The following is a 24,934-nucleotide window of genomic DNA, read 5'->3' as shown; positions in this document are numbered from 1 at the left end:
ATGGCTACCACAGCATTCTGCAGTGATACGCTATCCCATCTGGTTTGGGCTTAGTGGGACTATCATTTGTTTTTCAGCAGGACAATGACCCAACACACCTCCAGGCTGTGTAAGGGCTATTTGACCAAGAAGGACAGTGATGGAGTGTTGGATCAGATGACCTAGCCTCCACAATCACCCGACCTCAATCCAACTGAGATGGTTTGTGCTCAGGATATGTGGAAACCTTCAAGACTTTTTGAAAAGCATTCCAGGTGAAGCTGGTTGAGAATGCCAAGCGTGTGCAAAGCTGTCAAGGCAAAGAAACATTAACGGCCAACTGCTTTCTTCTGAAAAGTCCAAGATGGACAAAGGGGGTGTTGTTGGGGCTGTGTTTCTGGACCTAAGGAAAGCTTTTGATACTGTTAACCATGAGATTCTCATCACAAAATTGTCCAAGTTCAACTTTTCCACCGATGCCTTGAGATGGATGAAATCATACCTTGAAGGCAGAACTCAGTGTGTCAGAGTGAGCAATGAGCTGTCGCCCACTCTTAGCTATGATGTGGGCGTGCCCCAAGGGTCAATACTGGGGCCCCTCCTGTTCAGCCTGTACATTAATGATCTGCCTTCTGTCTGTACTGGGTCTGAAGTTCAAATGTCTGCAGATGATACAGTGATATATGTGCATGCAAAGAGCAAACAACAAGCTGCACAAGAACTCACTACTGTAATGGTCCAGGTTACAAAGTGGCTCAGTGACTCGTGTTTGCATCTCAATGTGAAAAAAACAGTTTGCATGTTCTTCACAAAGAGGGCAACAGATGCTACTGAGCCAGATGTCTATGTGTCAGGGGAGAAGCTCCAGGTGGTATCTGATTTTAAGTACCTTGGCATCATACTTGATTCCAACCTCTCTTTTAAAAAGCATGTGAAAAAGGTCATTCAGATAACCAAATTCAACCTAGCTAATTTCCGATTTATACAAAATTGTTTGACTACAGAGGTAGCAAAACTGTACTTCAAATCTATGATTCTCCCCCACTTAACATACTGCTTGACTAGTTGGGCCCAAGCTTGCTGTACAACATTAAAACCTATTCAGTCTGTCTACAAACAGGCTCTCAAAGTGCTTGATAGGAAGCCCAATAGCCATCATCACTGTTAAATCCTCAGAAAGCATGAGCTCCTGAGTTGGGAAAATCTTGTGCAATACACTGACGCATGTCTTGTATTCAAGATCCTAAATGGCTTGGCTCCCCCTCCACTCAGTATTTTTGTTCAACAGAAAACCCAAACATATGGCAGCAGATCCACAAGGTCTGCCATGAGAGGTGACTGTATAGTTCCCTTAAGGAAAAGCACCTTTAGTAAATCCGCTTTCTCTGTGAGCGCTTCCCATGTCTGTAATACACTGCCATCAGACACACATAACTGCACCACATATCACACTTTCACAAAATGCATGAAGGCATGGCTAAAGGTCAATCAGATTTGTGAACATAATCCTTAGCTGTGTATTGCCGCTTTCCATGTAGTCTGTTGTCTGTAGCTTGTGAGGTGTGGAAACACTTTGTTGCTTTTATGAATTTTGTCTTGCTGTTTTTTGTTGCTCTGTCTGTATGCTACGTCTTGCTTGTCTTATGTTGCTCTGTCTGTATGCTATGTCTTGCTTGTCCTATGTTGCTCTGCGTGTGCTCACTGCTCAATGATTGTCTAAATTGTAATTGTTTTTAATAACCTGCCCAGGGACTGCGGTTGAAAATTAGCCCGGCTGGCTAAAACCGGCACTTTTACTGAAACGTTGATTATTAATGTGCACTGTCCCTGTAAAAATAAACTCAACTCAACTCAAAGGGTGGCTACTTTGAAGAATCTAAAATATATTTTGATTATATATATTTAAATATATTAAATATATTTTTGATATATTTTGCACTTCTTTGGTTACTACATGATTCCATATGTGTTATTTCATCGTTTTGATGTCATCACTATTATTCTACAATGTAGAAATTAGTAAAAAATTAAGAAAAACCCTTGCATGAGTAGATGTCCAAACTTTTGACTGGTACTGTACTTGAAAATAAAGTTGCTTTAAAGACATTGTTAATATGACGGTTATTTTATTCCTCCATAATCGTTGGTGTTCTGTGCCAGCCCTAGTGACCTCACTGCTCTCCTCCACAGGGCCCAGAACACTCCTCTGCTCGTCCAGAGAGATTTCTCCAGATGTGCAACGATGATCCTGACGTGCTCCCGGTAGGTCAAACCCTCACTCCTAATCATTCTGCACTGCCTCTTGTATCCAAAAGGCTGTTCATGTATTCTAGTTCATGCCTGACATTGACATATCTTGACATTTCCTTCCAAATAGAGTGGAATCTATGTCTAAGGCGGTGGTATTCAAAGTTTTTCAGCAGGGACCACATTTTTCCCCCACGAATTTCTCGCAACCCAAATCTAATGACACAATCTTAAAATCTATACATTTCTATTTTTACATCAACAAATAACCTTCGATTTATTGCATTTTCATCTCTTATCAACATGAAAAGAAACCAATAAATACATTTACTCAATAAAATTATATTTTTCAGATTATCTTCAAAAACATTTGTATATTTTCCCATAGAATAATCTGTATTTTTTTTGTTATTGTTATTACTACATTTGGGGGGGGGTCGCGACCCCGACTTTGTATACCACTGCTCTAGGGTAATATTAAGGTAATTTTGCAACGGAAACAGGTGGTTGAAGTGTCTCCGGCACACTGTGTACTAGCAAATGTATACGTCGGTCACATCTACTGAGGGGGTACAATATAGAAGTGCCATAAACAGAATATGAAATTCAAATTTAAACACCCCCAAAGCTTCAGTGGCATGGTACTTAATGTGAGAATACAATAAAGAATCGGCGGAAATGTAGACTACATGTGGATGAAACCGGAACTGGTCCTTGCTAGGACTGTAGAGGTTCTGAAATTCTGTCAGTCAGTGATTGTCATGCAAATAAATACCAGTGTCACGGTAATTGACCATTAATTAACATAACACGTTTAGCATTTCCGGCTTCCACGCATAACCTATAAGCCGCTGATGCATACCTTTTTCAACCTCTACATTTTTTAAGTCTAATAAATCAATTTAATATAGCCTACACCATCACAATAAATCCATTATTTTAGGCAGGTGTAAATAAACATTATGATATGAAGAAAATGTAGCCTATTTCAGAAGAACAGCATAACATATTCTGAGTTGTCCTTATGTTAGGCCCTGATCTGGCTATGCCATATGGTTGTGGGCTACACTAGTTCATTTAGCAGGTAAGATTTGCTTAATTCCCGTGGTATTATTTTATAGTAAGACCAATACAACTGAACATGAGCTGAATAAAATAGAAAGGATATTTTGTGACTAATGATGATTTGAAAAGAGTCATGAATGACAAGCGCTCTGCTCTGTTTCTTGTGCGGGCTGCACAAACACAATCATTCACAATTTGACAAGCACTTGATAATATTTTCACTGACTATTCTCAATTTAATCTGGTCTTTACATATAGCCTACTAATATTCACTATATATACAAAAGTATGTAGACACCCCTTCAAATTAGTGGATTCGGCTATTTCAGACACAGCCGTTGCTGACAGTTGTATAAAATCGAGCACACAGCCATGCAATCTTCACAGACAAACATTGGCTATAGAATGGCCTTACTGAAGAGCTCAGTGACTTTCAATGTGGCACCTTCATAGGATGCCACCTTTCCATGTTTGTTTTAAGCCTATCCCAATCCTTAACCCTTACCTTGACCATTCAGAGTTAATGCCACTGTAAGCATCTGCATCTGATTCCAAAGGTTATAAGTTGTTTTTGAAATTTTTGTTTTAAGCTTATCCTAAACCTTAAGCCTTAACTTAACCCTTCTAAGTTAATGCCTAAACTTATCCCTAACCTTAAAAATGTGGCGTTAATGTCTAAACTTAACCTTAAACGTTGATGTTTGCAACAACTTCGAAACTTGACATTTGAGAAACATGAATGAACATCTACTTCTGACGTGAGGCTGTGCACGCTAGTTGCTGTAGGCTATGGGCTCTCCAACTGTGTTCCAGGTGTCTTGGGCCTATAGGCTACGTTTTGAGTTATTTAGCCGCTGATACAAACTGATACACTGATACAAACCTTAGCAACACACATAGGCCTATGGGCTAGGCTACATGATGCATATGACTATGATTTGAACTAGTCTTAGGAGGTGGAAACACACTGGAAAACATTCACATGTTATAATATTCTCACCATTAAGATTATTCTCAATTTAATCTCGCCTTTACAGTGCATTTGGAAAATATTCAGACCCCTTGACTTTTTCCACATTTTGTTACGTTACAGCCTTATTCTAAAATCGATTGTATTGGTTTTTTTTACACCCAATAACCCATAATGACAAAGCCAAAACAGGTTTTTAGATTTCTTTTGCAATTTTATAAAAATAAAAAAAAAACTCACATCTACATAAGTATTCAGACCCTTTACTCAGTACTTTGTTGAAGAAACGATTACAGGCAAGAGTCTTCTTGGGTATGACACTACAAGCTTGGCACACCTGTATTTGGGGAGTTTCTCCCATTTTTCACTGCAGATCCTCTTAAGGTTTGTCAGGTTGGATGGGGAGTGTTGCTGCACAGCTATTTTCAGGTCTCTCCAGAGATGTTCGATCAGGTTCAAGTCTGGGCTCTGGTTGGGCCACTCAAGGACATTCAGGGATTTGTCCCGAAGCCACTCCTGCGTTGTTTTGGCTGTGTGCTTAGGGTCGTTGTCCCGTTGGAAGTTGAAGCTTTGCCCCAGTCTGAGGTCATGAGTACTTTGGAACAGGTTTTCATCAAGGATCTCTCTGTACTTTACTCCGTTCATCTTTCCCTCAATCCTGACTAGTGTCCCTGCTGCTGAAAAACATCCCCACAGCATGATGCTGCCACCACCATGCTTCACCGTAGGGATGGTGCCAGGTTTCCTCCAGGCATGACGCTTGGTATTCAGGCCAAAGAGTTCAATCTTGGTTTCATCAGACCAGAGAATCTTGTTTCTCATGGTCAGAGTCCTTTAGTTGCCTTTTGGCAAACTCGAAGCTGGCTGTACTGTGCCTTTTACTGAAGAGTGGCTTCCGTCTGGCCGCTCTACCATAAAGGCCTGATTGGTTGAGTGCTGCAGAGATGCTTGTCCTTCTGGAAGGTTCTCCCATCTCCACAGAGGAACTCTGGAGCTCTTTCAGAGTGACTATTTGGTTCTTGGTCACCTCCCTGACCAAGGCCCTTCTCCCCCGATTGCTCAGTTTGACAGGCGGCCAGCTCTAGGAAGAGTCTTGGTGGTTCCAAACTTCTTCCATTTAAGAATGGAAGACCTTCAATGCTGCAGAAATGTTTTGGTACACTTCCCCAGATCTGTGCCTTGACACAATATTGTCAAGGATCTCTACGGACAATTCCTTCGACCTCATGGCTTGGTTTTTGCTCTGACATGCACTGTCAACTGTGGGACCTTATATAGATAGACAGGTGTGTGCCTTTCCAAGTCATGTCCAATCAATTGAATTTACCGTAGGTGGACTACAAGTTGAAGAAACATCTCAAGGATGATAAATGGAAACAGGTTGCACCTGAGCTCAATTTCGAGTGGCATAGCAAAGAATACTATTTCATTTTATACATTTGCAGAAGTTATAATAAACTCTTCACGTTGTCATTATGGGGTATTGTGTGTAGATTGAGTAAAACAATCTATTTCAGAATAAGGCTGTAATGTAACAATGTGGGGAAAAGGAAGGGGTCTGAATACTTTCCGAATGCACTGTATGTGTGAAATTAGTTTTGATTTAGAATGGGCCATTATCATGCACCTGTTGGGACAGGGTAAAAAGACGTCATCCATATGCACTTGAATAGTATTTGAAGAAAGCTTTTCGCCGCAGTTCATTTTCATGCCAGCCATGTAGGCTACTCCGGTTGAAAAGCGAAGTAATGTGCTTAATATATGGAAAGTTAAGAAATAAATATAGTAGGCCTAGTTGATGGGATCCTCCTCTTTTTAATAGAGGTCAACTCTGTTTTATCATGCAATTGCATAGCATTGCCTGTAAAAATGTTGCCTAACAGGAACACTTATTTCATTCCATGTGTCAACCAGCTATGAGGAGCTCGCTGCGCAACAGGTGATCCTATTCCACTCAAACTCTGAATGCCAGGACTCTCATGAAGTGTTTGATTTGGTTTTTGCATTTGCAGCATAGTGATTTAGATGGACAATAGTGCTGAGTACCAGCATTAGCGACTGGCCGTTAGCAAGTTTGGTAGGCTACTAATGACCATCAGCGGCATCAAAGCACAGTTTTTGAGAAGCCTAGTTACTGTGACACGCAGGTCACGTGGAATCACCGTTACAGCCTTAGTCCTTACCCTTTCCTCTCACCCTCCTCTCCACCAGACCATCACAGAAGACTTTGCCATTCGTCAGCTTCATGACTGCAACTGGATTGTGGTCAACTGTTCGAACCCTGGCAACTTCTTCCACGTGCTGAGGAGGCAGATTCTGGCGCCCTTCAGGAAGCCTGTGAGTCCCCGTCAATAACAAAATGTTTACCCTAAAGCTGCTTATTAGAGCTCATTGTCCTCTGATCTGTCCTCTTTTCCTAGCTCATCGTTTTCACCCCCAAATCCCTGCTGCGCCACCCCGAGGCAAGGTCCAACTTTGACGAGATGCTGCCAGGTAAGACTGTGTGTTTGGTGTGGGCGTGTGTATGTCTGTGAAGGACAGTGCTGGTGTATACGCCCTCTGGATGTCTGGCAGTGGGTGAGTGTTGCTGTGTCTTCCTGCTGTGCTCCAGGCACAGACTTCCAGCGCCTGATCCCAGATAATGGCCCAGTGGTCCAGAACCCAGCCGGGGTGAAGCGCATCGTCTTCTGCACAGGGAAGGTGTACTACGAACTCACCAAGGAACGCAAAGCCCACGGCATGGAGGACACGGTCGCCATTGCTCGCATGGAGCAGGTAGCTACATACACACTCAACACCTCAGGGCTCCCCCACAGTATGCTCTAGAAAAATACTTAGCCGAAAGGAGTTGAACTTTTGCCTGACCTAACGCGTTTGACACATTGTCTGTGTGTACGGCACCCTAACACCACTGGTGCTCCCTTTGGCTTTCCGAGCTACCTTACTCTTCTTCATGACATGACGTGGTCTCTGTTTGCAGCTGTCCCCCTTCCCCTTCGACCTGGTGAAGGCTGAGAGCGAGAAGTACCCCAATGCCGACCTGGTGTGGTGCCAAGAGGAGCATAAGAACCAGGGCTACTACGACTACGTCAAACCCCGCATGCGCACCACCATCGATCGCGCCAAGCCAGTCTGGTAAACAAACCCTTCATCTGCTCTTATCCTCTCTCCTAAGTGTGTCTGTGTTTAGTTAAACTCTTATTAAACTCTCTCCCATTACGTGTGTGTTCAGGTATGCTGGTCGCCCTCCTGCTGCGGCCCCAGCCACAGGAAACAAGAAGGCCCACCTGGTGGAGCTGAAGAATTTCCTGGACACTGCCTTCAATCTGGACGCCTTCAAGGACCAGATGTAACTCTTTCTTCCCGCTTCCTCTGTCCCAGGATAAGGGGTATCCTTCACCCTCCACTGCAACCCAGAGGCCTCTCCTCCTCCGTCCCATATGCCCACATACCCCCTGGACTTGGCGCTCAGAGCAAGCCTACTCTCCTAGTGGGTGTCTCTGTCTCTAGCCCACAACGGCAACAGTCCTGTTAATTTAAGTCATTGCTATCTTCCCCTACCCAGGCCCTCCTTCATCGACTCCCCCTAGTCCTGTCTCAGCGTGCCCTAGCCCACCTTCATCAGACACATGCCTCAAGACCACACATTTAGCAGTAGACAGCCAGTCAGGGGTCAGGAAAGCGAACCTTTGTACAGTCTGATCCTTAGCTTGGTTTTTATTTTCTATACCTGTATTTCTCTGGTTAACACTCCACTCACCAACACTATAACCTTCTTGTGTTGGGTGTTGCTTAAGCCCTGTGTGTGTGTGTGTGTGTGTGTGTGTGTGTGTGTGTGTGTGTGTGTGTGTGTGTGTGTGTGTGTGTGTGTGTGTGTGTGTGTGTGTGTGTGTGTGTGTGTGTGTGTGTGTGTGTGTGTGTGTGTGTGTGTGTGTGTGTGTGTGTGTGTGTGTAACCAAAGCACATTGTTTATAAAGCTTTATATATTTTTCTGTGTGTTTCATTCTGTTGCTGTCACAATGATGTCATCCTTTTGAAAAGCGTCTCCTTACACGTTTCATCCCAGGTCTCCTTACATAGCCAAAGGACGGGGCAACTGTTGCAACCAGTTTAAAATCAACTTTCTCATTCTTGTAATGCCTATTAGAATAAGAGGTATTGAATGCGGGAAACGGGAAATATTTTCACTGTCACATTGTGTTCAGTGAAATACTAGTACATTTAACATGACAAATGCTCTTTTATCCATCTTGCACCATTTCTCGCGAAAGAGGCTGAGACTTAGATAAGGGAAATTGGAGTGATGAACCAGTGAGATGAGTTGGTACCATGTTTGCATTTATATATAAGGAGTGTTGAACTGGTCAAATGAGTTGGTACCATGTTTGCACTTGTATATAAATTCACATAGGAGACGTTTGTAAAGGATTGTTCATACAGCATTGTCAGGGCAACTTCTGTCTTTAGATACATGGCCACTAGCTTTGTTGTCCTACTGCAGAACAGGGCAAGCAGGTTGGAGCTGATTTCCCCCCCTACATGTAGTCCTCTCATGACTCTAGCTAAACACTGATCTCATCCAGATGACATTAAACTAGACCTGGCACCTCTAGATGTCTCTCAACAACTCATGTACTCATTTTCCTCTTGCAACCCCTGTGCCAAATTTGTTTTCAAGCATTTAGCATTATTTTGAGGGTGTATGAATGAATTGCCACAGGAGTCTTTTTAGCTGCATAACTAATAATAAAAAACAGGACATCACCTTTTGTTTGAATGGCTCCACGAGAAAGCAAATGATTTATTTATTTTCATATAGTGGATTAAGATTCTTTCCATTTTATTATTTTTGCTTCATTCAATAAAGACTATCTTCCCAAATCAGTGAATGGTTGAATAATTTTTTGGGACAATTAGTGTTTTGTTTTTACATTGCACCTCACAAACAAAACCAAACGCCCACTATACAACACATTACCCAAGGTGATATCAACATATGGTTTCCAAATTTCATTAAACACTTCCAGATTTTGTTTAACTTTAGAATATACAAAATTCAACAGTATGTACAGTAGCTAGATAGTTCAGTCCTCCAGTTGTTATTGAGGGTGAATGAGGCTTTCCAATTGATGGCTATACATTTTTTTTTGCAGCAATTAGACCTAGATGACAACTTTCTCTTGATCACTGTCATGACGTGGCCCTTTTTGGGTATAGCTAGTGGCTTCCCCCTCTCTCCTACACCCAGGTTCTGTTATCTCAGGATGTAAATTCCTGGAGGAGACTCTCTTCCCCTCGCCATGCAGAAATAGAGAGAACAAAGGATTTCACATGGCGAACTCCTAAATCCCCAAAATTAGGATTTGATACAAAATGTCCACTTGTGGGAATGGTCCGTGGATATTTAAGGGATGGGTATGAGGAGTGTGTTTCATTTGGTGACCTCAGAGAGGACAGGAAACACACATGACTATATCTCTGAAATGTACATTTCTCAATTATGGGGTTTGCATCTAATTCTTGTATAAAAATGAGTAAAGATTAAACTATTTGTGAAATGTTAGGATGTTAAACGTTAAAGGGAATACAATTCTCTTTCATTAAACTAAGTCACTGGCCCGCCCCCCGTGAGCACAGACATGATCTGGCGTCATGTAACAGCTCTTTTCTACTGTTATGAATAAAAACCCCTCTTGAGGAAATCCTCTTCAGACCATGCTTACCTCGGTCAGCTGAGGGGGCACAGGTTGAGTTTAGACCACAAAAACCTCAGCTTCCACTAAGGTTGCAATGGTTGTTGAATTCATAACCATACCACGTGGAGCATTGGCTACACGGGTGGAAATGGTTAAACTCAGACTATCGATTCCGACAGAATAAGAGCAAATCTTAGATACTAATTACTAGTCTGCAGCTAGAAATTGTCAACCTGGGATGCCATTGACCGACAACCGCCGAAACTTGTATTCTATGAGAACATTTCTGAATGTTACTCTGAAGTATCCATTCTAACCACAGAAGACACGATCTTCAGGGAGGCAGAGAGAGACGATGATGAGCTGACTCCCAACAGAGGACTGACGATTCCAACAGGGATCACTACGACACACTGGGCGTAAATATATATTGATTGCAATTATTTCCGAACGAGTGCGCGTTCATGTGCAAAGGATTAGCGTTTCAATTAATATAATTAACTGTGTAGTGACTCCTTTTTGTCTTTCCCGCCCTTCTCAGTACACACCCACTTCCCTTTGTCCACCAAGCCATCATATCGGCTTAGCACACTAGAGAACCTCCCCTATCATTTCCTTGTAACCATCTACTGTTTGTTTGTTTATGCATTTCTGTGATTATTTAGTTAGGAAATAAATGATTAAGACAATTGATGTATGGATGATTCATAGTAAAGGCTGGGTTCGTGCAGATAACCAACAATTTACGACATTTGGAATGAGACAAACGTGAGGTAAGAATAATTCATTAATTAGAAGACTAATTGATCAGATATTAAAATATCTGAAGCTATATTAGGAAAATTATAATTTTGTAATCTGAAGATTTTCCTCGGTGCCCCGATTTCCTAGTTAATTACATTTACATGATTAGTTTAATCACGTAATTATAATTACAGAGAATTGATTTGATAAAATAACAGTCTTCACTTTAATGATGCCAAAGACACGACATCACCAAGATAGAGATAAATTCCTAGACAAAATGAAATTATAGCACAGACAGCGCCTTCAGAAAGTATTTACACCCCATGACTTTTTCCACATTTTGTTGTGTTACAACTTGAATTTTAAATTAATATTTTTGGTCACTGGCCTACAGACAATATCCCATTATGTCAATGTGGAATTATTTTTTGACATTTTTACAAATTATTTAAAAATGAAAAGATTAAATGTCTTGAGTCAAGACTGCAACCCCTTTGCTATAGCAAACCTAAATACGTTCAGGAGTAAACATGTGCATAAGTCACATAAGTTGCATGAACTGTGTCCAATAAGTGTTTAACATGATTTTTGAATGACTACCTCATCTATGTACCCCACGCATACAATTATCTGTAAGGTCCTTCAGTCGAGCAGTGAATTTCAAACAGATTCAACCACAAAGACCAGGGAGTTTTTCCAATGCCTCGCAAAGAAGGACACCTATTGGTAGATGGGTAAACATTTTAAAAAGCAGACTTGGTGAAGTTAATTTCACTTTGGTGGTGTATCAATACACCCAGTCACTACAAAGATACAGGCATCCTTCCTAACTCAGTTGCTAGAGAGGAAGGGGAACACCGCTCAGGGATTTCACCATATGGCAAGACCTGAAAATGGTTGTCTAGCAATGATCAACAACACATTTGACAGAGCTTAACTTTTTTTGAAAAATAATGGGCAGATGTTGCACAATTTTTTTTTTTTTTTTTTTTTTTTTCACCTTTATTTAACCAGGTAGGCTAGTTGAGAACAAGTTCTCATTTGCAACTGCGACCTGGCCAAGATAAAGCATAGCAGTGTGAACAGACAACACAGAGTTACACATGGAGTAAACAATAAACAAGTCAATAACATGGTAGAAAAAAAAAGAGAATCTATATACAATGTGTGCAAAAGGCATGAGGTAGGCAATAAATCGAATAATTATAATTTAGCAGATTAACACTGGAGTGATAAATCATCAGATGATCATGTGCACAATCCAGGTTTGGAAAGCACTTGGATACTTAACCAGAAAGACTCACAGCTGTAATCGCTGCCAAAGGTGCTTCTACAAAGTACTGACAGGGGTGTGAATACTTTTGGAAACTAGGTATTTCTGGATGTCATTTTCAATACATTTGCAAAAATTTATAAAATTATGTTTTCACTTTGTCATTATGGGTATTGTGTGTAGATGGGTAAAAAAATATTTATTATTTTAGAATTCAGGCTGTACACAACATTTGGAATAAGTCAAGGGGTATAAATACTTTCTGAAGGCACTGTATATACAGTGGGCTCCAAAATTACTGGCACCCCTGACTGGCAATGCACAAACAATACTTAAACAAATATAAACAATATAATTATAGAGATAAACTCAAAATACCAACATGTGAGAAATACTGTACTTTATTAATGTTTCAATGGAACCAACTAAAATCATTCAATTATTTAATACAAAATACATTTAACCAAAATCAAAGTTTCATAATTATTGTCCCTCCTCATTTAGTACTTAGTGCAACCACCTCTGGCAAGGATAATAGCATGGAGTCTTTTCCTGTAATGTTTGACAAGGTTAAGGAACACATTTGGAGAGATTTTGGACCATTTCTCTATGCAGATCCTTTCAAGATCCTTCACATTCTTGGGTTTGCGCTTATCAACTGCCCTCTTCCACTCAGCCCACAGGTTTTCGATTGGATTGAGGTCCGGCGACTGAGATGGCCATGGCAGAACATTGATTTTGTTGTCACAGAACCATTTCTCTGTGTATCTTGAGGTATGTTTCGGGTCATTGTCTTGTTGGAAAGTCCACCTACGGCCAAGTCCCAGCCTTCTGGCAGAGGCAACCAGATTGTCAGCCAAAATTGCCTGATACTTGGTAGAACTCATTATGCCATCAATCTTAACCAGTGCCCCTGGACCTCTGGAATTAAAACAGCCCCAAAACATCACTGACCCCCCTCCATATTTCACCGTGGGTATGAGGTGCCTCTCCTTGTATGCATCTCTGTTTCGACACCAAACATGCCGATGCTGTATCTGACCAAAACGTTCAATTTTGGTCTCATCTGACCAGAGCACCTTCTTCCAGTCATAATTTAAATGACGTTTGGCAAACTCCAAGCGCTTGCGTCTGTGTCTTGGGGTCAGAAAGGGCTTTCTTCTGGCAAACCTTCCAAAGAGCCTGTGGATGTGGAGGTTGCGTCTGATGGTGCTTTTTGAAACCTGGTGACCCCAAGACGCCACCAAGGCCTGCAATTCTTTCACAGTGATTCTTGGGGATTTTGTTGCTTCTCTCACCATCCTCCTCCCTATCCTGGGGGGCAAAATGCATTTGCGTCCTCTACCCGTGAGGTTTTCAACTGTTCCATATCTTTAGAATTTTCTAATAATTGCCCATGACCAGATTTATGAAGGTCTATGACCATCTGTCTCTTTTGAACTGCTAGTTCTTTTGTTTCTTCATGGTGTTGGATGACAAAGGGATATTGCATGTGTGTTACCTCATTTTTATACCCTAGTGAATCAGGAAGTGATGTAATGGCTCAATATAGTTCCTTAAGACTTAGATAAACTTAAATAAGTGGAATTTAATTTGTGGTTTAATTTTGGTAGATGTTATTTACAATAATCTTTAAGGGTGTCATTAATTGTGAAACCTTGATTTGGAGGACATTGATTTTTTATTAAATCAATAAATTATTTTGGTTGGTTCCATTGAAACATTAATAAAGTACAGTATTTCTCACATGTTGGTATTTTGAGTTTATCTCTATAATTATATTGTTTATATTTGTTTAAGCATTGTTTGTGCATTGCCAGTCAGGGGTGCCAGTAATTTTGGAGCCCACTGTATAATAATATGACTTATCATTCCATTGGTAATGCCCAACTAGGACTAAATGAAACAGTATTTACATTTCTTGGGAGTCAGTATGTGTAGTCTCCTATAGTAAAGTGGTCTGGGCCCTGGTGTTCAGCCCGTTCCAAACCACTGCGGAGTGTCAGTACTATGTGTCCATGCTATGTGCAGTCAACTAGTATAATTAGTGTTTGTGAAGTAAATATACTGATTATTATTAAGGACTCCTGTCCATGGCTAGTTCTAACTTCTGAGATAGATGAGACCCTTCTAAAGTATACATTAATCATTTGTCCTGGCCAGCGTGATAGGCCCACCTCAATTTATTTTAAGCCAAAGGAATAGGTTCTCTCTCTCAGGGTCGATAGTTTCAGAGTTTATCAACTACACGTTCAGTTGGCCTAGCTACATTTCTTGTACATTCCACCTTGGGATTTCGGATATAATTGTCCAACAAAGAGCTAGAAATAATGATTGAAAGGTGCATAATTGTGGGCTTCGTGCACATAGCCTGCTTGTTTGTCTATCTCTTTTATAAACTCGGTAATTGCCCAGGTTTCTTCAACATTCATTCCACCAATTCATTAACATTATTCATTGTACTTTTCTATGGGAGAATAAAAAGAAAAGGATAATCGACACGATGATATCATGCTGCCCACATTGATCACGTATTTTTCAATTAATATATCAATATCCCCGTTATCACGCCTTAATTCAAGCAAAAGTAAATTCAATTTTATTTAAATGGTGTCATAAATGTGTTGGAACTGATGAAAAATATTAACACAGCTATTGATATGATAAAATAAACTAAATACCTGATTTACAGTAAATATTGTTTATTTGGTCCCTACCAATTCAATTGTATTAATAGGACTGGTCTGTAGAAATGCTATATCTGTATATAATTGCCAATTATAGGCCTACAGACAGACATTGTACTACGGGCAGAGAACTATTCACACCTTAAAGGGCTGTGCTCTTGAGGTCTCAGATGAAATAAAGACCATCCAAGCCAAGATACCAGTAAATGTCTTAACTGACCACTAGATGGTGCTTGAGTATAGAATATTATCAGGGTGGTGGTCTGCAGAATAAATCCATGGTGAGCTCTGAGTCTGGACCCATTATGAATGCTATGATATTCTGTCATTCTCCTACAGATAATTTTGTAGGAGAAGCTAAATGTGCCTATCTGTTTTAAATGATGCTCATCTGATGCCATCTCACCACCTCGTTCAAATATGAGCCAGTCTCTTGTGCGTTTCAGCGAGTTCCCAAGAGCAAATGAACGACTGCAATCAGGGATTTTAATTAGACTGAGGGCAATGGGTTGTTGGAAGCCACTACACAAACAAGGGAATTGGTATGTTTTGCAGCAAGCTCACCCAAGACTTTATTACAGTGAGTCACAACATTTGGGTGAATATGTCAGCGACCTCTGATTTGCATTTCATTCCATTTCGACCATTGAAATCATGACAAGTTAATCCTTCTGTTATTTAGGCACCTCAATACTCTCTTTATAAGAAAAACTAATAGCATCGTATTGATGTCCATATTCCATTAACAAAACCTTTAATGTTACATTGGGACTTATTGAGGAGTCCTATTACCATCCTTAAAAGTGGGCTGGCTAACTCAGCTTTCATGAATCAGTGGAAGGTGGGCTGCCTAAAGTAGTCATGTCATTCCCTTCTGCTTTTCAGTGCAGTCAAAGATAATCTATTATTTTGACAAGATAGCCAAGTGACCGCTCTAACTATAGAAATACATGTCGTCAATGATTGAAGGCAGGTGAGATCAGGTAGGGCCATTCTAGCCAATGAGAAGGCAGATACGCATGTGAACAACAAGCACACAAAGTATTTTTCTCAATGTTGCCGGAATGCCACATGTATCCATTTACAGTGCCTTTATGAAGTATTCACACCCTTAACTTTTTCCACATTTTGTTCTATTACAGCCATTTAAAATGTATTGAATTGAGAATATGTGTCACTGATCTACACAAAATACCCAATAATGTCAAAGTGGAATTTTGTTTGTAGAACATTTTAGAAAGTAATAAAACATTAAAAGCTAAAATGTCTTGAGTCAATAAGTATTCAATTCCTTTGTGATGGCAAGTCTAAATAAGTTCAGGAGTAAAAATGTGCTGCACAAATTGCATAATAAGTTGCATGGACTCATTCTATGTTCAATAATCGTGGTTAACACAGCTGTTCCCAAACTAGGGGTCAGGGTCGCTTGATATGAAAATGGGGTCGCGGGAGAATTTCCAAAATCCTGGAGGAAAAAAATATATATAAACAAAAATATATATACATTATAATACCATCTTTGTATCTCAAAATCATTGTAATTGGTTAACCATAAAAATCAACCAGAGAGTGCCCTTAGATCATGGGAAAAGGCCGCACTTGACTGTTGCACTTGAATCATTCCCAAGATGAATGGCTAGGCCTGCTACACTATTGCAAAGACTTTGTTATTACTGTCCGCAATTGATATGGTGAGGGGAGGCAGAGGCACAGAAACTCACATCAATACCTTTGTCAGATAACACTGTTAAATTAAGAATTTATGCTATTGCTATCAATAAAGAGAAAACTGACTGAGCGACTCAAAAACTCCCCAGCTTATGGTCTCCAAATGGACGTTAGCTGTGAGGGCCGAGATGCCCATGCATTGACTTTTGTTTGCTATACATGTCAGGGGATGCTATTCACGAGGACATACTTGTTCTTTCTCACGATTCCCGAGCATGAAAAGGCACAGGGGATGTTTTGTGTGCTGCGTGGCCATATTGACGAAAAACTGATTCCATGGGATCGAATGGTGGGCTTTTGCACAGATGCTCCATCTATGGCGGGACGGCGAGCAGGCCTCTGCACACTAGTTATGAATGTGTCTCCCTCTGCCATAAGGACGCATTATATGATACACGTAGAGCAACTGGCAGCAAAATAACTGAGCACAGAACTCTGAGATATGCTGCAGCAGGCAACTTCAATTGTAAACAACATCAAACCACATCCACTGAGCGCACGCCTGTTGGCAAAACGATGTGGAGATATGGGATCAGAGCATGACAATGTTCTTTTTCACACCGAGGTTGGGTGGTTATTGAGGGGGAGTGTTGGAAATATTTTTAGCATTGAGAGAGGAACTGTTGTCATTCACAGTGGATATAAAAAAAAGAAGACTTGGTTGACTTTCTGTGCAAGAAAATGTGTCTCCTTGCCTATGTAATAGACATATTTGGTCAACTGAATGAACCGAACACAAGCATGCAGGGGGGAATACAAAAACATTCTTTAGATGAGTAGCGAATCAGTGGATTCAGATCAGAGGAACGAATTCTTATTGGAGAGTCTTTCCAAAGCAAACCATGCCCCCTTCCCTAGGCTGTGCACAGAAAACAGCATCAGTAAGTCAATAACTGTTATTGTCCCACATGAATGGTGACTGCTCATCTCCAACGCCTGGAAGAGCACTTTCCCAGCTAGCAATGAGGAATCGGCCCAGTAGCGGCCCCTGATTGAATCTACCCGGAATCGGGTGTCGGACTCGGCCCGGAATCAAAATTAATGACTGCCCAGAATCGGCCCAAGTACATCAGGCCGTTTCCGTCTACCGGAATTCAGCCGACTTTTCCGGTATCTTACCAGAATCTCCCCAGAAGCGGCCCGATGCAAATTAAAATAAATGTAATTAAATTTACCCGATTTAGTAATTTTAAATATTACTATTATACATTTTATACATACAAATTTTACCAATCCACAAAAAAAAACATTTTGTGTGGGAGGAAACACCATACACTTGATGACCATGACTCTGTGCATGTGCCTGGCTTGCCACAGGAGTCGCTACAGCACGTTGTGACAAGGACATCCCGGCCGGCCAAACCCTCCCCTAACTCGGACGATGGTAGGCCAATTGTGCGTCGCCTCATGGGTCTCCTGGGCAAGGCCGGCACAGGTCTCGAATCTGCATCTGTAGCAACGCAGTTTGCACAGTGAAACAGTGTCTTAGACCGCTGAGCCACTCAGGAGGCTCCATCCCCAAAGTTTTTAATGCTTATCAATTGCCTTGGACAAATTATCAGAATACTAAAATACTACAGGACTCTTTTAAATTTCATTTAAATGTTAATTGTATTTTTTGATCACAGAAACAATGAGAAAATATGGAAAAATAAATAATGAAATGTTAATTATAAAGCACCCCGTGTAATCATCTGTAGAGTAGCCCCAATCGGCCCGAGCCCCAAGTAATACATTTGGGCCAGATAACTCACACCGGAATGGGCCCGTTCCCGGGCCCGAGCTCAATCCCCGCATACCCCGCAGCCATATTGTAAGTAATATTGCCGAAGGCGGCCTAGACTCGGGCCACATGACATCGACCGAGTCTGACTCTCTGCCGAAATCGGCCCAGATCCACTGTGCTAGCTGGGTTGGGACTTACTTCCCAATCCGTTTGACTGTGATCCTGGCTCAGTTGACATGCAGGTCCGTGAAATCGAACAGTTGCTCGAGCTGTCATGTGACCGAATGCTGCAGACAACACATTCACGGGTCACTACGGAGGAGTTTTGGTTTCTGATCAAAGAGAATACCCTGCCGTCTCCCGCTGAGCATTAATGAGGCTTTCAAAACAACTGGGAACTCGGAACTGGGAAATCTCAGACTTCTGACTTCCGTGCGTTCAAGAAAACTGGAAACTCAGGGGGAAAAAACGAGCTCTGACTGTGATTCTTTTTTTGAATGGTCATCCAACTCAGAATTCCAACTCGGGAACTGGGCCTCTTTCTAGAGCTCCGACCTTCCAACCTGAAGATCACTGATGTCATGATTTGACCTCGTATTCTTCAGAGTTCCCAGTTGTCTTGAAAGTACCATAAACCTCATGGTACCCTTCGCCAGCTCACATCTGTGTGAAGCTGGATTCAGTTCTCTCTTCTGCATTAAAACCAAATATCAATCCAGGTTAGATGTGACAGCAGAGATAAGGTGTGCGCTATCAACCACGCGCCCTGACTTTGAGAAGCTCTGACGTGACATGCATCAAACACACCAAATCAAATCAAATGTTATTTGTCACATACACATGGTTAGCAGATGTTAATGCGAGTGTAGCGAAATGCTTGTGCTTCTAGTTCCGACAATGCAGTAATAACCAACAAGTAATCTAACCTAACAATTCCACAACTACTACCTTATACACACAAGTGTAAAGGGATAAAGAATATGTACATAAAGATATATGAATGAGTGATGGTACAGAACGGCATAGGCAAGATGCAGTAGATGGTATAGAGTACAGTATATACATATGAGATGAGTAATGTAGGGTATATAAACATAAAGTGGCATAGTTTAAAGTGGCTAGTGATACATGTATTACATAAAGATGGCAAGATGCAGTAGATGATATAGAGTACAGTATATACATATACATATGAGATGAGTAATGTAGGGTATGTAAACATTATATTAAGTGGCATTGTTTAAAGTGGCTAGTGATACATTTTTACATCATTTCCATCAATTCCCATTATTAAAGTGGCTGGAGTTGAGTCAGTATGTTGGCAGCGGCCACTAAATGTTAGTGGTGGCTGTTTAACAGTCTGATGGCCTTGAGATAGAAGCTGTTTTTCAGTTTCTCGGTCCCTGCTTTGATGCACCTGTACTGACCTCGCCTTCTGGATGATAGCGGGGTGAACAGGCAGTGGCTCGGGTGGTTGTTGTCCTTGATGATCTTTATGGCCTTCCTGTGACATCGGGTGGTGTAGGTGTCCTGGAGGGCAGGTAGTTTGCCCCCGGTGATGCGTTGTGCAGACCTCACTACCCTCTGGAGAGCATTACGGTTGTGGGCGGAGCAGTTGCCGTACCAGGCGGTGATACAGCCCGACAGGATGCTCTCGATTGTGCATCTGTAGAAGTTTGTGAGTGCTTTTGGTGACAAGCCGAATTTCTTCAGCCTCCTGAGGTTGAAGAGGCGCTGCTGCGCCTTCTTCACAACGCTGTCTGTGTGGGTGGACCAATTCAGTTTGTCCGTGATGTGTACACCGAGGAACTTAAAACTTTCCACCTTCTCCACTACTGTCCCGTCGATGTGGATAGGGGGGTGCTCCCTCTGCTGTTTCCTGAAGTCCACAATCATCTCCTTTGTTTTGTTGACGTTGAGTGTGAGGTTATTTTCCTGACACCACACTCCGAGGGCCCTCACCTCCTCCCTGTAGGCCGTCTCGTCGTTGTTGGTAATCAAGCCTACCACTGTAGTGTCGTCCGCAAACTTGATGATTGAGTTGGAGGCGTGCATGGCCACGCAGTCGTGGGTGAACAGGGAGTACAGGAGAGGGCTCAGAACGCACCCTTGTGGGGCCCCAGTGTTGAGGATCAGCGGGGTGGAGATGTTGTTACCTACCCTCACCACCTGGGGGCAGCCCGTCAGGAAGTCCAGTACCCAGTTGCACAGGGCGGGGTCGAGACCCAGGGTCTCGAGCTTGATGACGAGTTTGGAGGGTACTATGGTGTTAAATGCTGAGCTGTAGTCGATGAACAGCATTCTCACATAGGTATTCCTCTTGTCCAGATGGGTTAGGGCAGTGTGCAGTGTGGTTGCGATTGCGTCGTCTGTGGATCTATTGGGTCGGTAAGCAAATTGGAGTGGGTCTAGGGTGTCAGGTAGGGTGGAGGTGATATGGTCCTTGACTAGTCTCTCAAAGCACTTCATGATGACGGAAGTGAGTGCTACAGGGCGGTAGTCGTTTAGCTCAGTTACCTTAGCTTTCTTGGGAACAGGAACAATGGTGGCCCTCTTGAAGCATGTGGGAACAGCAGACTGGGATAAGGATTGATTGAATATGTCCTTAAACACACCAACCAGCTGGTCTGCGCATGCTCTGAGGACGCGGCTGGGAATGCCGTCTGGGCCTGCAGCCTTGCGAGGGTTAACACGTTTAAATGTTTTACTCACCTCGGCTGCAGTGAAGGAGAGCCCGCAGGTTTTGCGGGCTGTGTCAGTGGCACTGTATTGTCCTCAAAGCGAGCAAAAAAGTGATTTAGTCTGTCTGGGAGCAAGACATCCTGGTCCGCGACGGGGATGGTTTTCTTTTTGTAATCCGTGATTGACTGTAGACCCTGCCACATACCTCTTGTGTCTGAGCTGTTGAATTGCGACTCTACTTTGTCTCTATACTGGCACTTAGCTTGTTTGATTGCCTTGCGGAGGGAATAGCTACACTGTTTGTATTCGGTCATGTTTCCGGTCACCTTGCCCTGGTTAAAAGCAGTGGTTCGCGCTTTCAGTTTCACGCGAATGCTGCCATCAATCCACGGTTTCTGGTTTGGGAATGTTTTAATCGTTGCTGTGGGTACGACATCGTCAATGCACTTTCTAATGAACTCGCTCACCGAATCAGCGTATTCGTCAATGTTGTTGTTGGACGCAATGCGGAACATATCCCAATCCACGTGATCGAAGCAGTCTTGAAGCGTGGAATCAGATTGGTCGGACCAGCGTTGATTGGTCGGACACCGATCTCATTAGTGGTGGTGAGATAAGAGACATTATGTCAGATTAATTTGCAATTGACTGTCATAGCCCCACATTAAAAGTATGTAATGGTGAGTTGAGAAGATAACCAGAAATACTGTTAGAATGTTTTTCAATTGACTGCCATAGTCCCAAGTAAAAAGTAAACATTGGCTGTTAATTACATCATTTTTTAAGATATCAAAAATTGGCCGTGGACTAAAAAAAGTTTGGGAACCCCTGGGTTAACATGATTTTTGAATGACTACCTCATCTCTATACCCCACACAATAATCTGTAAGGTCCCTTAATAGAGTAGTGAATTTCAAGCACAGATTAATAGAGTAGTGAATTTCAAGCACAGATTCAACCACAAAGACCAGGGAGGTTTTTCAATGCCTCGCAAAGGTGTGAACATTTAAAAAAGCATATGCTGAATTCTACAATGGATATTATATCAATACTCCCAGTCACTACAAACATACAGGTGTCCTTCCTAACTCAGCTGCCTGAAAGGACGGAAAATGCTCAAGGATTTCACCATGAGGCCAATGGTGATTTTAAAACAGTTACAGAGTTTAATGGTTGTGATATGAGAAAACTGAGGATGGATCAACAACATTGTAGTTACTCCACAATACTAACCTAAATAACAGAGTGAAAAGAAGGAAGCCTGTGCAGAATGCATCCTGTTTGCAACAAGGCACTTAAGTAATACTGCAAAGAATTTGGCAAAGAAATTACCTTTTTGTCCTGAATACAAAGCATTATGTTTGGGGCAAATCTAACACAACACATCACTGAGTACCACCTCATATTTTCAAGCATGGTGGTGGCTGCATTATGTTACGGGTATGCTTGTCATCGGCAAGGACTAAGGAGTTTTTTAGGATACGAATAAATGGAATACAACTATAAGCACATGCAAAATCCTAGAAGAAAACCTGCTTCAGTCTCCTTTCCAACAGACACAGCAATATATTCAATAATGGCGCCGAAATAGATAGCCTCCGTTTTACGATCCTGTAACCAATTGTGCTATTGCGTATGTTTTATTGCGTTATTAGTAACTTATTTTGTAAATAATGTTTCAGCCACCGTGTCTTATGACCGAAAAGAGCTTCTTGATATCAGAGCAGCGATTACTCACCCCATACTGGAGGAATTCTTCTTCTTCAACTAGTCGGACGGGAAGGATTTACTCCAGACACACGACAAGGCCCTCATCATAAACGAACTATGAGCACGTATATCCTACCAACAGGACATAAAAAAAACGTAATATCTTATGTTTCACCGAGTCGTGGCTAAATGACGACATGATTAACATACAGCTGGCGTGTTTTAATATTTTTCGGCAGGATAGAACAGCGGCCTCTGGTAAGAAAAGAGGCGGTGGCCTATGCATATTTGTAAACAACAGCTGGTGCACGAAATTTAAGGAAGTCTCAAGGTTTTGCTCGCCGGAGGTAGAGTATCTCATGATAAGCTGTAGACCACACTATTTACCAAGAGAGTTCACATCTATATTTTTCGTAGCTGTCCATATCCCACCACAGACCGATGCTGGCACTATGACCGCACTCAATGAGGTGTATACGGCCATAAGCAAACAGGAAAACCCTCATCCACAAACGATGCTCCTAGTGCCGGAGACTTTAATGCAGGGAAACTCTAATCAGTTTTATTTCTAACTGCATGTTAAATGTGCAACCAGAGGGGGGGGAAAAAACTCTAGACCACCTTTACTCCACACACAGAGACGCGTACAAAGCTCTCCCTCGCCCCCCATTTGGCAAATCTGACCATATTTCTATCTTCCTGATTCCTGCTTACAAGCAAAAACTAAAGCAGGAAGCACCAGTTAATAGAAATTGGTCAGATAAGCAGATGCTAAGCTACATGACTGTTTTGCTAGCACAGACTGGAATATGTTCCGGGATTCTTCCTATGGCATTGAGGAGTACACCACATCAGTCACTGGCTTCATCAATAAGTGCATCGGTGACGTAGTCCCCACAGTGACCATACGTACATACTCCAACCAAAAACCATGGATTACAGACAACATCCGCACTGAGCTAAAGGGTAGAGCCGCTTTCAAGGAGCGGGATGCAAACCCGGGAAGCTTATAGGAAATCCCGCTATGCCCTCTGACAACCCATCAGAAAGGCAAAGCGTCAGGACTAAGACCGAATCATACTACACCGATGCTCGTCGGATGTGGCAGGGTTTGCAAACTATTAGACTACAAAGGGAAGCACAGCCACGAGCTGCCCAGTAACACGAGCCTACCAAACGAGCTAAATTACTTCTATGCTTGCTTCGAGGCAAGTTTCATTGAAACATGCATGAGAGCACCAGCTGTTCCGGACGACTGTGGGATCACGCTCTTCGTAGGCGATGTGAGTAAGACCTTTAAAAAGGTCAACATTCACAAGGCCGCAGGGCCAGATGGATTACCAGGACGTGTACTCCGAGCATGCGCTGACCAACTGGCAAGTATCTTCACTGACATTTTCAACCTGTCCCTGACTGAATCTGTAAAACCAACATGTTTCAAGCAGACCACCATAGTCCCTGTGCCCAAGAACACTAAGGTAACCTGTCTACATTACTACCGACCCGTAGCACTCACGTCTGTAGCCGGGAAGTGCTTTGAAAAGCTGGTCATGGCTCACATCAACACCAATATCTCAGAAACCATAGGCCCACTCCAATTTGCATACCGCCCCAACATATCCACAGATGATGCAATCTCTATTGCACTCAACACTGCTCTTTCCCACCTGGACAAAAGGAACACCTACTGTATGTGTGTCACGCGGGACTAGGTGGGTGAAGGAATCAGACGCAGAGAGTTCCAATTGCGAAAAGTGCTCCTTTACTATAGCACACAAAAAATGAATAAGCCCAAACATACAGGGCGCAGCGAACAACTTGAATAACCCAAAACACAGGGTGCCAACTAATTAGAAAAATAAATACACCTCTACCTAAAACTCACACACGTAACATAAAGACAATCCCGCACAAAACAAGGGCGGGTCTACCTACTACATATAGGGAAGCTCATTAACCGAAAACAGAAACACAGGTGAAACTAATAAGACAAAACAAACAGACAAACGGAAAAGGGATCGGTGGCGGCTAGTTGTACGGTGACGACGACCGCCGAGCACCCCCCGAACAGGCAGGGGAGCCAACTTCGGCGGAAGTCGTGACAATGTGAGAATGCTATTCATTGACTACAGCTCAGCGTTCAACACCATAGTGCCCTCAAAGCTCATCACTAAGCTAAGGACCCTGGGAATAAACACCTCCCTCTGCAACTGGATCCTGGACTTCCTGACGGGCCAACCCCAGGTGGTAAGGGCAGGGAACAACACGTTACGCCACACTGATTCTCAACATGTGGGCCCCTCGGGGGTGCGTGCTCAGTCCCCTCCTGTACTCCCTGTTCACTCATGACTGCATGGCCAGGCATGACTCCAACACTATCATCAAGTTTGCCGATGACACAACAGTGTCCACCACCGACAACGA

The 24,934-nt window shown here is 42.4% G+C and overlaps 1 protein-coding gene across 3 annotated transcripts in view; it reads left to right on the top strand.

Annotated features, from left to right (window-relative positions):
- ogdha (oxoglutarate dehydrogenase a) overlaps window positions 1–9,145 on the top strand; it is an 85,730-nt gene extending 76,585 nt beyond the window's left edge. For all 3 annotated transcript variants that reach the window (XM_071402273.1, XM_071402275.1, XM_071402274.1), the window contains exons 18-23: window positions 2,170–2,241; window positions 6,473–6,598; window positions 6,682–6,754; window positions 6,873–7,036; window positions 7,242–7,396; window positions 7,494–9,145. In XM_071402273.1, the coding sequence (XP_071258374.1) occupies window positions 2,170–2,241; window positions 6,473–6,598; window positions 6,682–6,754; window positions 6,873–7,036; window positions 7,242–7,396; window positions 7,494–7,614 (711 nt within the window). In that variant the 3' untranslated portion in view covers window positions 7,615–9,145. The remainder of the gene's footprint in view (window positions 1–2,169; window positions 2,242–6,472; window positions 6,599–6,681; window positions 6,755–6,872; window positions 7,037–7,241; window positions 7,397–7,493) is intronic.
- The last annotated feature ends 15,789 nt before the right edge of the window (window positions 9,146–24,934 follow it).

This window comes from Salvelinus alpinus, chromosome 5 (assembly GCF_045679555.1).
Source record: "Salvelinus alpinus chromosome 5, SLU_Salpinus.1, whole genome shotgun sequence".
Taxonomy (NCBI): Eukaryota; Metazoa; Chordata; class Actinopteri; order Salmoniformes; family Salmonidae; genus Salvelinus; species Salvelinus alpinus.
Note: the sequence above shows the minus strand (reverse complement) of the source record. Positions and strands in the feature narration are given on the sequence as shown.